General features: G+C 40.9%; 1 protein-coding gene across 2 annotated transcripts; it reads right to left on the reverse strand.

Annotated features, from left to right (window-relative positions):
* Window positions 1-716: 716 nt before the first annotated feature.
* Window positions 717-13,272, reverse strand: LOC125723656 (cysteine sulfinic acid decarboxylase-like). Of its 2 annotated transcripts, none has more exons than XM_049000478.1 (14): window positions 12,876-13,272; window positions 7,944-8,092; window positions 7,636-7,762; window positions 7,427-7,517; window positions 6,574-6,796; window positions 5,668-5,747; window positions 5,307-5,361; window positions 3,641-3,757; window positions 2,716-2,780; window positions 2,414-2,495; window positions 2,140-2,339; window positions 1,920-1,971; window positions 1,642-1,731; window positions 717-1,436 (listed from the first exon to the last, which is right to left on the reverse strand). In XM_049000478.1, exons 1-14 carry the CDS (start codon window positions 12,931-12,933, stop codon window positions 1,263-1,265), a joined length of 1,563 nt encoding a protein of 520 aa, XP_048856435.1. In that variant the 5' UTR covers window positions 12,934-13,272; the 3' UTR covers window positions 717-1,262. The 2 variants fall into 2 exon arrangements, with proteins under 2 accessions (XP_048856435.1, XP_048856434.1); XM_049000477.1 differs by having other exon boundaries at window positions 1,642-1,734.
* Between the last annotated feature and the right edge of the window lie 566 nt (window positions 13,273-13,838).

Below are 13,838 nucleotides of genomic sequence, written 5' to 3' on the forward strand. Positions count from 1 at the left end.
ACCCCCAAGCCTTATCCAAATAATCAGCTGGAAGATAGATGAATGAACATGTTTAGTAATCTTACAATTATCCTCATACATCAGGATGGAATATTTACATGACAAACATGTCTGATTTATGATGCACTCTGCCTCTACAGATACATATACAAAATTAAAATCAATGTAACGTGGTGTTTTATAAAGAATAGTGTGTCTGAGTGCAGCCTGGGAAAGTCATTGAATAAAAATGGGTAAATACTTGACGGTGCACAAAAACTTACTAATAACTCAGTTACTACTACAAATCATAAACAAATACAGTCGTTAGCTGAGATAAAAGATGTGTCATGAGTCAATGATGAACAAACATGAGATCAGTATTTAACTTGTGTTATTCATTACTAGTTCCTTCAGTAGTTGACAAGAGTTTACAGAATTAACAGATACTGTAACAAATATAGTAACCGTCTGAGATGAAACATGCCTCACGAATCATTAATGATGCATTAACATAAGATTAGTATGTAACTAATATTTAGCTTGTGGCTAATTAATACATACGTAGTGGCGTGATTCCATATTATTTGTGCCCCATCAAGTTGTTGCCTAAATATTTTATTAGATAATAAAAGAATAAATGAGGTACCTGTGAAGAAACAGGGAAGGAGCTAAAGATTCTTTTGGTTTGTCAATGATCAGGAGCGGACAGTGAATCTCTGAACGACAGGCTAAAATGGAGAGTAGTTCTGGTTTATTGAAGACATCAAATAAAGAAAAAGTTTGTACAAGCTTTAAAATCAGCTTTCCTGGGCTTTTTAAAGCCTTTTTCCTTTGTAACACACCTTAAATACACAAATGTCCAAAAAAAAAAAAACACTAACATTTGGGAAGACAAGAGTACCTACAGAGTTTCTACAAAATAAACTTAAATTCAAGCACGTATGAACTATTATTAATTACAGCTTTCTCAGCAGACACTATTCTGGTTTAGGCAACATGGAATTTATTTAAAAATTTGGGTAAAGTACCTCTTTTAAAAGGTACAATAGTAGAGCACCTCCTTGAAGCCAAACCAGCAAACTTTGGGCTGTACATTAAGAATCATCAGCCATAGCCCAGTTTTTCTCCCCAGACGGTCCATGTCTTTGGTCCCTCTCAGCTCCGTGCCGGACAGTCTACACTGTTGTTCCCTAAGCTGGGTGACAGCAAAAATGTAGACTGTCTGAGACGTCACCAGTGACCGGTTTGAGAAACACTGCCATACTACCATAGTACATCTATTACAAGTCTACTCCTAGTCGCTCAATCTCATTCAGAAAGAAGTCCATATCTTGCAAGGAAATCTCAGGGGAGAGGACCACCATGCGGAAAAAGTTGACTCGTCTGCTCTGGGGTTGATAGCCTACCATCATACTTCCCTCACGAACCATTCGCTCCTTTATGACTGGTGCCACCTAAAGGAAGAAAGAGGTACTACTGGAATATTTGCTAAAGCGAATCAGAATGCTTCTCCAGCTACCTTCACCACAAAACTAAGACACTAAAAAACAATGGTCATGCCTTGGGTAAGAAGGTAGGACATTTTACTCTTAATTAATACAGCTATTAAAAATGAATTTTCTAACATCTACATTTCCGCAGCACTTCTTAAACTCCAACCTTGGACAGTCTTTCCTGGTAGTCCTTCATGTTCTCTTTTCCCCTGAGACTTGGCGGTATGAACCAGAAGCACACATTCACAAACTCTGGCTGCTTATAACAAGAAAAGAGAATTAATATTATACACTGTGCAATTATTAGTGTTATTAAACACTGTACAGCGTCAACATTTTATACGCCATGAAATCAAGTGACTTTGTCCTTAAATTCTACAGTAAGCTTGCAATTTAATTGCAATCTAATATTTGTACTGCTGTACAGAGAACTACATTGCTCACTTCATTCAGAAGCTGAAATCCTTCCCTCTTTTTCATCTTGTCCACAAGGTAGCTGAATTTGACGGAATGGGAACATGAGGTGAAACAGAAATGTAAAACTACAAGTAAAATGAAGATTTGGAGGGTCAAAGGTTAGGGTTAGGGTCAAAGGTGAAGTAGCACATGCAAGCTAAGCCTGTTCTGGGAAGATATAGCCTTTGCATAGCCATCAGCAGCGTACCTGGTGTTCTCGAAGGCTCGGTCCACACGCTCCTCCAGACCCCGCGTGCCCACCGCCTTCCACATCAGCCACAGCTTCAGGCAGTCCACCTTGCGGCCACACTGTATGGACTTGTCCCCCGTGTCCAGACTCACGTCGTAGAACTTGTCTTGCTGGAAGAGGTAACTGGCGTTCGCACAGTGGCAGTGCTTCAGAAGATTCTGGATGGTGGGGGGGCATTTTTAATAACTCATAGGAAGCAGCAGGGATTCTTGCAGGGTGCACCGCATATTACCGTGGTGTCTTTGAGCAGGAAAGCGGAGCACTGCAGGCCTGTGAGGAGCATCTTGTGCGGGTTCCACGTCACTGAATCTGCCCTGAGTACAAGCAATTCAACTGCACTGAGGACAGAATTCACTGCAACCACGGGACGCATTTCAGGCTAAAGCAGCTGCAACTGACAACTCCGAATATGTGCAAATTTGATATATATGCAAATACACCCAACATTATCATGCCCAGGATAAACAGACTGAAGATGGATGGATAATCCTGTAACTTTATGATGCTCCTTTCTTAGGCCAAGCAGGTTCTCACCTTTCGATTCCTTTCATCAGGTGTCTGTGTTTCCTGGAGAAGAGCACGCTTCCTCCCCACGCCGCCTGCAGGTGTTTACACAGAATTATCTTAACCAGACAGTCTTTCCGAAGCCAATGTCCAGTAAAACAGAGAGACAGTCCCCAAACACATGTGCTTCCAGTGGCGTTGGAAGGAGTTTGATTTTTGGGGGGACCGAATTTGCCCCCGGGGTAGCTGGGGGTAAACTAGGCAATGTAAGAAAGATTTAAAAATATTTTTAAAACAATAAAGAGACTAACACAGTTTAGGGTGCTGTTTCACAACTAAACATAACTTAATAATAATAAAAAACAGATCCATATAACAAAACGACTTTGTGTGAACTACAGTCTTCGTTAGATATTTGTTTCATCCTCATGCTCTGATTGTGCAGTGAATGTGATCTTACTGTGTCTTATCTTTTGTATCATAACAGAAACGTATTAAATAGCAGTTATAAAGGCATCAAATTGCACTAAAGTGCAGTAATGAACAGTTATCGCAAAACCCCAAAATACTGCGATTATATCTTTCAGCCATAAACAGATATCTGTTCATGTTCATTTTTTTGGGCGGGGGGGGGGGGGGGAGCTGACAATATGGGGGGGGGGGGGTGCATCTCTCCCGCTCCCTCTTTCCGACGTCTCTGCATGTTTCATCTATCAAGGTTAGGGTTGGCATAACAATGCGTTAAACTTTTCTTAAAACACTGTAAAATGCCAGCCACTGCATTTGGCACAGAAACTTCCTTCCACATCCCACGCTCCACATCCCACATCCCATTCCTTCCACATCCCACATCCCAGATCAGCAGCTCTGTTTTGACCCATCCAGAATGTACCACACCACCTCCACTTCAGAGGTCCACGGGCGTCCGCTTGTGCAGGATGTAATGATGACTCACGTCTACATGCATCCACAGGTCATGCTTTTCACAGATGTCTGCTATGACGTCCAGCGGGTCGAAGGCGCCCTGCACAGTTGTACCAGAGGTGGCGCTCACTAACAAAGGCACAGCCCCCTACAAATGAAAGAAAACACCAGGCCAGAGTTAGGTAAGTGGCATCTTTTTCATGCGAACCCCCATTAATGCACTTTTCTTTAAACAAGACAAATTGGCATATTATAATATGCGTCAATTATTTTTTTACTGCCAGTTTGAATAAAAAGCTACCAAATAAATACTTCCTTAATCCCCCCCCCCCCCCGACCCTTTACAGCCTCCAATTTTGCTATATGATAACTTTATCATTAAAATTTCTACAGAGCTTCATATAACTATATATTTGCTGAACTCAGTAAGGTTAACCATGGAACAACAACAAGGGCCCAGACTGACAACCTTTTAAACCCATAACTGCCTGCTGCCCCTAAGTACAAAACAGATTATAAAACAGGCCGTCCAATGACAGGGTGAAATTAAGCGACAGGCCAATCCAATGACAGGGTGAAATTAAGCGACAGGCCAATCCAATGACAGGGTGAAATTAAGCGACAGGCCAATCCAATGACAGGGTGAAATTAAGCGACAGGCCAATCCAATGACAGGGTGAAATTAAGCGACAGGCCAATCCAATGACAGGGTAAAATTAAGCGACAGGCCAATCCAATGACAGGGTGAAATTAAGCGACAGGCCAATCCAATGACAGGGTAAAATTAAGCGACAGGCCAATCCAATGACAGGGTGAAATTAAGCGACAGGCCAATCCAATGACAGGGTGAAATTAAGCGACAGGCCAATCCAATGAAAGTGTGAAATTAAGCGACAGGCCAATCCAATGACAGGGTAAAATTAAGCGACAGGCCAATCCAATGACAGGGTGAAATTAAGCGACAGGCCAATCCAATGACAGGGTAAAATTAAGCGACAGGCCAATCCAATGACAGGGTGAAATTAAGCGACAGGCCAATCCAATGACAGGGTAAAATTAAGCGACAGGCCAATCCAATGACAGGGTGAAATTAAGCGACAGGCCAATCCAATGACAGGGTGAAATTAAGCGACAGGCCAATCCAATGAAAGTGTGAAATTAAGCGACAGGCCAATCCAATAACATATAAAACTGACTTCAGTTTTGTGTTTTAGCCCCAGAAAACGCATCCAGACCATGGGTGTCTCTCAATAGCAAGATTGCGAAGATCGTACTTGTGGTTTTGCCAAGACCCGTCCTGCTAACCTGTCTCAATGAGAAGGGACACGGGGCTCAATGAATCATGAGATTTGGTAAGGATGCAACTGATGTATCTGTTGATTTTGGGGGCAGGACATGAACGACATCTGGGGATCGTCACAGTCCTACTGGTCTTTAGCAATAAATGGATGACGTAAAACAGGTACGTAAGAACACAAATACAGACAGGTACGCATACCGAGGAACACCCCATGGTGCCGGATCCCATATTCTACACTAACTCTTTCTAGGATCCCACGCCTATTTTCCTGTTTGATTAAATAAATTCCTTCCTCCTAACCCTCTATTATGTGGTTCTGCACAACACATCCTGCAACTTCCACAGAAATTCCATCCCACGATCCAGAGGTCTGGGGGGGCTGGGACATAAAACCTGCCTGTGACTTAGCGAGCTCGATTTTCTCAACGAGGTCCTCCTGAACCATCTGGCCCCTGTGTGACACCATGAGAGAGGAGAGTTTCAAAACAAAAGTCTAATTTCTGCACGTAAAAAGACTCACAATAAAAAAAGCACAAATAACATATAATTAAAACAATTAAAAGGTAGATTCCTGCTAAGGGAGACGGTAATCCAGAGTAAATCACACATTGATGTGTGTAAGAGAAGATAACTTCATGTCATAGCAGTGCAAACCTTTGGGTGTAAAAATACAGCGATTTTTACATGCTTAAAGTATGTGTATTAACAGCAGCTAAGAAACAGAGAGAGGCCATTTTTGTGTGTTTAAGGGAACGTACCTTTGGTTTACTTTCACAAGAAATACACTCTCCAGTCCGATGCCCAGGAACGATGCAGCCTTGGCCACAGAGTAGTGGCTCTGTAGGTAAACAGACATACTTAGCATTTTACTATACCATATTTACAGGCTACACCAGCTGTACTCTGTAGCCAGTATTGAAATCTTCATTGTCCTCAGAACCACAATGCTTGGGGTACAAGGCAGTGGCGTCCCGAGTCAAATGACAGAACGAAATTGGGACCGATCCAGACACATTTCAATTGACCGGTATTAGCTACCACAGCCCGATCCAAAGTCCAATCTATTCAATATCCAATGTCTGGCCAATTTACATCAGTTGCACAGATTGTAAGGTTCTGTCAGACGCTGCAGTAAACTTGAGGCACTTGGTGAGAAATAGTGCTGGCCACTATAATCAAAAATTCATATCATGGTATTTTTTAAGATTCTTCTGATTTTATGGTACATTTGTGGTATTTTTTATTTTTGCATGAATATTGGACCTTTAAATCAGTTTGTAGGGGCTTATTTTACGGTCGGGACATAAAAACATAAAAAATCTCAATATGTATATAACGAAAGCTTTTTTTAACTATAGGGATTGCGTGTGAAATTTCCTCCACCATGAAAATTCCTCCCTCCTGTGACGTGTCGATAGGCTGTTTGGCCTTATGATGCAATTGTGGAATCGTGAGTTTGAAGTTTCAGGTTCACTCTTAGCATGGCAGCGGGCATTTACAGTACATCAATAAAATATGTTTTTGAATGTTACAAAAAACAATGATGTATACCGTTCAGCAAATGTAAATACTGAATGGGTCAGATCAGGGTACCGAAACAGTGGACTGGGTTTTACTGTGCGGAAATGTTTTCTATGACAGTGGATCCACGTGGTATGTCTCACCTCCTGGGATGTGAAGATAGCCAGCCGGGGGATGCTCCACATCCCCTTCAGCTTGACCTGTGGGAAGGCCCGGTAGCGTGCCACGTTCATGGCGTACATGTTGGCCGCAGAGCCCCCCGGACAGAAAAGGCCATCTCCATCCCCCCACCCGACCAGCAAGCGCAGCTGGGACAGCACAACGTCTTCCATGAGCACAAACACTGGGGCCACCTCGTAGGTATACCTCCAGGAAGAGAGCAAGGAGGGAACCTCACCACATCACCCAGACAAAAACTCCAGCTCCTCAAACAGGCACCTTATGAAACTGCTTCTGTTTCATATCAGTAATCTCACCTTGTGATAAAAAATGTATTAAACTAAATGTCAAATTCTAGTTTCAAAAGCCCCTGCATCTCAATGGCTGATGACAGGTGGCAGGAGGGAGGGGGTTACTTTTGAAATGTCACAGGTTACAGATTACTAGTGACCCTGGTAAAGATGTAACATGCACAAATAATGTAACATCACTTTGAAGTAACCAAAATTGTAACTTATTTCATTTGATTACATTTCTTACAAATGTTTTAAACCGGATAATAAAGCTGAAAATCTGTCCTAATTGTTTTGCTGACATGCTGGAAATATGCCAAAAAAAGATGCAAAACAACAAACAATAGTAATATATTCCACATACTTTTAACCGAAAAGAATATATTAGAATGTAACTCCTTTATAATCATCAACATTTTGATTTGTAACTGTAATTTATTAAATATTTTTTCCTCAGTAACTGTAATGGATTACAATGACATTTTTTTTGCAATTTAATTACGTAACGCTGTTACACGCCCAACACTAGGTCTCACAAACTCACTGGCTAGTGTTGAGTGCTTCTGTTAGGAACCGCCCAGCCAAAGCATGGTAGTCCACCCCTGCGAAGAGCTGATTGAAGAACCGAGGATGACCTGAAATCCGGACACAGTGATACTTTCAACCAAGTGGCAAGGCCACCTGTTCCAGATTTGGAGGAGAGTGATCCTGAAGCAGAAAAGACTGCTGTTCTACAAGAACCGTGTGACTTACTCGTCTTCACACTGTACGCAGCCACGTCCCTGACACGCTGCACCAGCCGCTCCCGGGCCTCCCCATCCTCCCGTAGCTCTAGATCCAAGAGCAGCTGCAGCTCGGCTGGATCTCGCCATTCACAAACCTGAGAGGAATGTTCAAAACTTCAGTGCCTTTGGAGAAACGCAATATCACATGTACAACCATCCACTGGACACCTAACATTTAAATGCTCCAGCATCCAGCCAAGAAACAGTTTAAAATATAAAAATGAATCCAAATTAGAGTATAAGTGAACAAAAGAATTAATAAAGAAAAAGCGTAACCTTCTCATTCACATCTGTGCCCTTGGTGAGCACTTCTTCCAGGATGACTTTGAAAGCTTCAGTCAAAAAGCTCTGACCCTCAGTGTGGTCCAGCAGCAACCCATCCACCCATCTGTCCTGGGGACCCCTTAAGATTGGTACCTGTTCCTCTGAAGGTCACATAAGTTTGAAAGGAGACAAAACACGGAGGTCTTACTGACTGAACCACAAGACAAAATAAAAAGTATTGAACTATAGGGAAAAAAGTCAACCCTGGTTCAAAAGGACAGCATTGCCGTTTTTAGGAATCATTTTAACCATAAATCAAAATAAATATTGCTATAGATATGTGATTAATTAAGACATTAGACAATATTAAGTGAACCTTTTCAGCTAAAAAAAAAGCTTTAGCCTCCTTGAGCTAAAGACCTAATCAGCAGCACGAAGATTATTTATTTACTACTTTGTCTCAACAAAAGAAGCGCAGGCAGGTTGATGGACTCTATGTCATTAAATGGGGACTTATAAGCAAGGAGTCCTTTTATGTACACAAAATTAAGACAACTGCCAGAATATATTGATAAATATGAGGAGAGGAAGAGGAACAACAAACACGTAGGGATATGCGCAGACTAAACAGTTTAAACAGTTACCACACTTTCGCTGGCCGCAATGTGTCATTTTCACGTTATAGTGCAGTTAGTAGTGTTCTCATAGTGCAGGGGCCACGAAGTGTGAATGCAGGATTGTGGGGTAACCTTTAGGTCAACTGTTCAAACCCAAGTGTGAGGACCAATCAGTCCTCAAATCAATAATCTAATTAGGGAGTCGCAATGAAAACTCTACATACACTAGGCCCTTTCTGGATAATACTTTTTAATCTGGCCAAAGAGTTATAAAAATAAAACTACAAGCACTGCCGATAACTGGCAGTGGTGCAAAAATGAAACTTTATTAGGCCTACCTATTGTAACAAATTTGGCGTCTGTTGAAACAAAAGAACTGCAGAAAAAAATGTTTAGCGGACTTCAATAATGTATCATGTCAATCGTGTGACAGACAACACTACTTGAGTGTAGTACGAACAAATTGTAAGAAACGAGGACATCTGCTGGCCAACTCATACAATGAGAAAAAAAACACACATCTACAATATTTTAATACATTTTATCAACAAATCCAGGCAATCGCTTTTTATCTACAACCATATTTATTTTAAAGTAATTGTATATACTATGTTTAGCAGAAACATGGTTCTGTATATGCCCGAGACATCTATTCAAATTAAATGGTCATATGTGTTTGCTATACAATCCATTTTTACTTAGGCAATAATGTCGCTTATAGTTGTTTAATCATTTGTATGGCCCGAAAAAAATACATTACATTGTAGCGTCTGACAGACCAAAACATCAGTGGCAGTAGCAAAAGACGACAAGGCTTGCTTGCAGAAGAAAACAACGCCGTATTATTAAACCTTTACAAATACTAACAACCATAGTACAACCACCAAAGCACAATCGGGAAAAGCAGGGAGACTGGATGCCGGACAATAAGGCAGATGGTGGGTAATTTATACAACCGCTAAAGACAGGCGAGGATCAAATGGGGTTCACGTATAACACGGGCAAAGACACACGCGGCAATAGGAAACGTAACACAAGTAGGGCATTAAAGACTTCGGATTTTTTCAAATAGACTTAACCGTCAATAAAGCCGAAGTCGAGTCGACAAGTCGTTTGATGACGTCATCACACCGACGCAGCGGACGAACACAGGTGTCCAACAATGAGCAACTTTTATTAAAGTTCTCTGTAACATTAACATTCAACTTCACAATTAAACAAAGCAAAACATAGGCTAATACCTTGAATTTTCTGGTAAATTTAAGTGCACTACAGAAAGTGGGAAGTTAAACTCACCAGCAGGTAGCTTCCAAAAAAATAAAAAATAGATAAATCAGGTGATCTTCCTTGTTGTAATATTTATATTTCACAGCAAAGTAATTATATTCCGAGTCGCCGTTATATTGATAAAGCAGTAACCAAAGTCCGTTATATCCAGAGTTGCTTTATGCCCAGAACACAACTACAGGACACCATTTACTCATGCCACACCCCAGCAGACACACTTGTGGTATAGATTATTATATTGTACATGCAATAATCCAACTTTACCTGGGCAGATGCGTGACTGTCAGTGGTGGAAATTTCAGGTCCAGAAAGTAAAAATCCAGACTAGGATTTTGTTTCAACCAACCAATTGAGTATGAAAAGTTACTGTCACAGAGTACACATCTGGTTGGTTGAAACAAAATCATGGTCTGGATTTATACTTTCTGGACCTGAAATTTCCACCTCTAGTGACTATTAATAATCCCGACTACGTATCTGCGCTGGATATCACCGGCACGCCAAGTGCCTTGTAGCCGGAGCCTGCATGGTCCTTATAGCGAACAAAATTACAGCTAAAAGCGGCCCTGGGGACCAAATTGTTAGTCAGTTATAAGCGAAATTCCGCTATATGTGAGTCCGCTATATCCGATACTTTTTCTGCATGTTTTTAAAGGCGCACGGCCAGGACCAGCGGACCTCGTCCGTTATAGACGACATTCCGTTATAAGCGAGTCCACTATACGGGATTTTACTGTCAAAATCAGAGGCGTCGACAAATCGGCTTTTCTGTTAGTGCCCTAAACACCAGTATTTACAATAACACACAGGAGCTGTTTACTACATTCCCAGCATGCTATGACACTTCAAGATTTAAACAAAAGCAAGCAAGAAGGTTTTTAATCACAGATTCCTCATGGCCTGCAGTACACAGACCGCGATGCACCCGATCAATTTTGCGATCCAAACCGGTTCAGTATGTATTTAATCTTGTTAATAGCCATGATAATAGCCTATAGCAAGATACTGGTTCAGCATTTTCGTTTCCAGATTTCTTTATGGGCGAATTTAATTTTATTTTTGAATGCTTGCATGTCCATTTTGCATTCACCTACAGTCAGGTGCCCCAACTGTCCTTCATACAGCACAAAGCACCGGACTCTAACATGAAACTTCAAGATGGTGGCGCGTATGGACGCAGTGGCTGTATATTCTGCTGCTACATTCCTGCTGCTATATATACTGTACAGTCTATTCATGTATATACTGTTTCTCTGCCCCCCTATCGTGTCATGTGCACTATGTGTCAATCTGCACTTTACCCCTATCATTGTGTACATACAGCCTCCTCCCACCCTCATGTATCTCATGCTGCACCATGGTCCGGGGGGGGGGGGGGGGGGGGGATATACAATTTTAAGGCACGACAATAAGTTCCTACTTGACTTGGGAAAAACAGTGACATCTTGTAAAGTGTGCTTTAAACAGTTTACTGTTGTAGACAATGCACAACGAATTTCCACACACACACACACAAATATATATATATATATATATATATATATATATATATATATATATATATATATATATATATAGGGCCTTATAGCTGGTACGCACAACATAAAACATTATTGGAACTATGTAAAGGTTACATCACAATATCTGATTTTAAATTCCAGTAATGGTGACTCATCTAAATCTTTACATCAGTCACGGAAAATAAGAATTGAAGGAGTCCAAGCCGACCGTCTTCGAAATGCAGGTTTCGGCAAGTTCATTTTTGTATATAGGCAAAACTAGACTGCGTGGGCTATTACAGCCACAAAGTCCTTAAATATAACTAGGTAGTTTTCTTTGCAGTATAACTATCATATCTTTCAAATCTCATCTGCTACAACCCAAAACAACAAAATAAACATTCTGTTGAATTTGCAATATCTAGATCATATTTCCTTTCAGGTTATGAAAAGGAGACGTGATCGTTGCTGCCGTCAGACAGTATAACGTGTTTTAGGACACGCGGCTGTAACTTGAAGCTGCCTGCTTCAAGTGCCAATGGGGTGTAACAGACTTCAGCAAAGTACTTAACATCCAAGTGTAACTGGAAGTGAATGATTATAGCATGAATGGAACAGATAAGTATTACATAACCCACTTGTACGTCGCTTTGGGGGAAAACGCATCGGGCCAAATAAATAAATATATGTGAATTTGCTTCACGATTTTTACGCCATTAATCCTTGGCAGACAGACAGAACCTTCAGCATGTCCAACTTAAACAGTTATGCTTGAAAGTACTTAAGACACTTGCGGAGGTTTGACCCCGACAAATGGCAGACGGTGTGGTGTTAACACCTTCAAATGTTTTGCAATTACCATTGCAGGCGGTAAAATTGCATTTCACGGCCGTCATGAAATAGATCATAGAAGGATCCGATCGGGCGGAGACGTTCTCGTATGCGGTTTCATCGATTCCGTGAATAATACAATTTTATATTACGTTATACCTAGCGGCTACAATCATGAAATTTTTCGGTAGATAAAATTTAGTTTGCTGGTAAGATACAAGCTGCTTACATCACACTGGGTTTGGCCAAAATCTAATTACGTAATCGTAAAACCTTTTATGCTCAGTTTAGACAACTTGTCTTAAGAAAACAGCCATAAAATACCTATCCTTGTTAATTCGGTTATAAGAATAAACAAATATAACAAATTTCGACATTCTTGATGGATAAACATCGATAAAACTAGCAGTTAAAGTGCTATGTGTGGTACTAACATTTGCAAAAAGTTTTGGTGAAAGCATCGAACTGAGTAAAATATGATGCATCAGTCAGTGCACATTTGTTTTGCTTGCGAATAATTTATATTTTATATATGCTTGTCAGATAATAGCTCGAAATGAGAAAATCAATATTAATAATGCACATTGCATTTTATTAGTTTTAAGTGCAAATTAAGATGTTGGGCTTTTAAAACCACTTTATGTAGCGACAGCATATTCAGTTGAAATACCTGCATCAATGAGTCTTATATAAAGTTATATGCAATTTACCTGGGCAGCCTTCACAATTCTCTTCACTTCTCTTTGCTCTCGCCGCTGATTGATTCATCGTTCACTGCAATCGGATGAGTCACAGTTTCATAAAACGCCAGTAATTCCAAGGCCTTGCCTATGAATGGAGGCAGCGACGTCCCACTTCCATCATCGCCGAAGGTCCCACAGGCGCAAGCTTTGCTCTGAGAAAAGGGTGGGTTGAAATTTTAACCGTTTTTTTTTCTCTGAAAGAGCAAAGAAGACTCCCCCCGTCACTTCATAATATTAGCCAGTGCTTGAAGTGAGCCGGTACTCGCCGGCACCTCTCATAATCCACCAGCAGCGAATAACAAGGTGATTACCGGCCTGTTTTTTCATACTTCAAGCACTGATTCTACCGAACATAAGCCCGTTAGACATGATCTCCACCCCACCCCCCACCCAAAAATAAAAAAACAAACATCTGAAAAATGGGAATTCACGAGAATTTGGATATATTATTTTTGCGATGATATTTAGAATGCTTGTTAATGTCTGGAACAAAAATAATTAAGCCAGGCTGGTAGCCAAAGGGGTTGAGTGCAGACTGCCCCCAGTAGACTGGGGGGTGGTTAAACGCGTCATTTTTTTATTACGTGGTTAGGTGCCTGAATGTAATTATAGTTGTACAGTAAACAGGGAATAGCAGTATCAATAGCCCAGGTGCTTCATAGCTGTAAAAACATGAGGGTGTCTGACAGAGGTGACGGGTTTGCAAGAAAACGAAACGCGTCACACTTTCTCTTTGGCCGATTCTTGTGCAGGGTGAAAGCATGTAAGTCACTTCCAGTGTGGTGTCAAAACATGGTAATAAAACTAGAAATGGTCATAAAATAAAAACAAAACTAAGACTATTTGTACATTCTTTAATGAAACTGAATTAAAACCGAAAAACAAAATGGAAAACTAAATAAAAATAGGGGTGGCATGGTGGTGCAGTGG

The sequence above is a fragment of the Brienomyrus brachyistius genome, unplaced genomic scaffold, assembly GCF_023856365.1.
Source record: "Brienomyrus brachyistius isolate T26 unplaced genomic scaffold, BBRACH_0.4 scaffold50, whole genome shotgun sequence".
NCBI lineage: Eukaryota > Metazoa > Chordata > Actinopteri > Osteoglossiformes > Mormyridae > Brienomyrus > Brienomyrus brachyistius.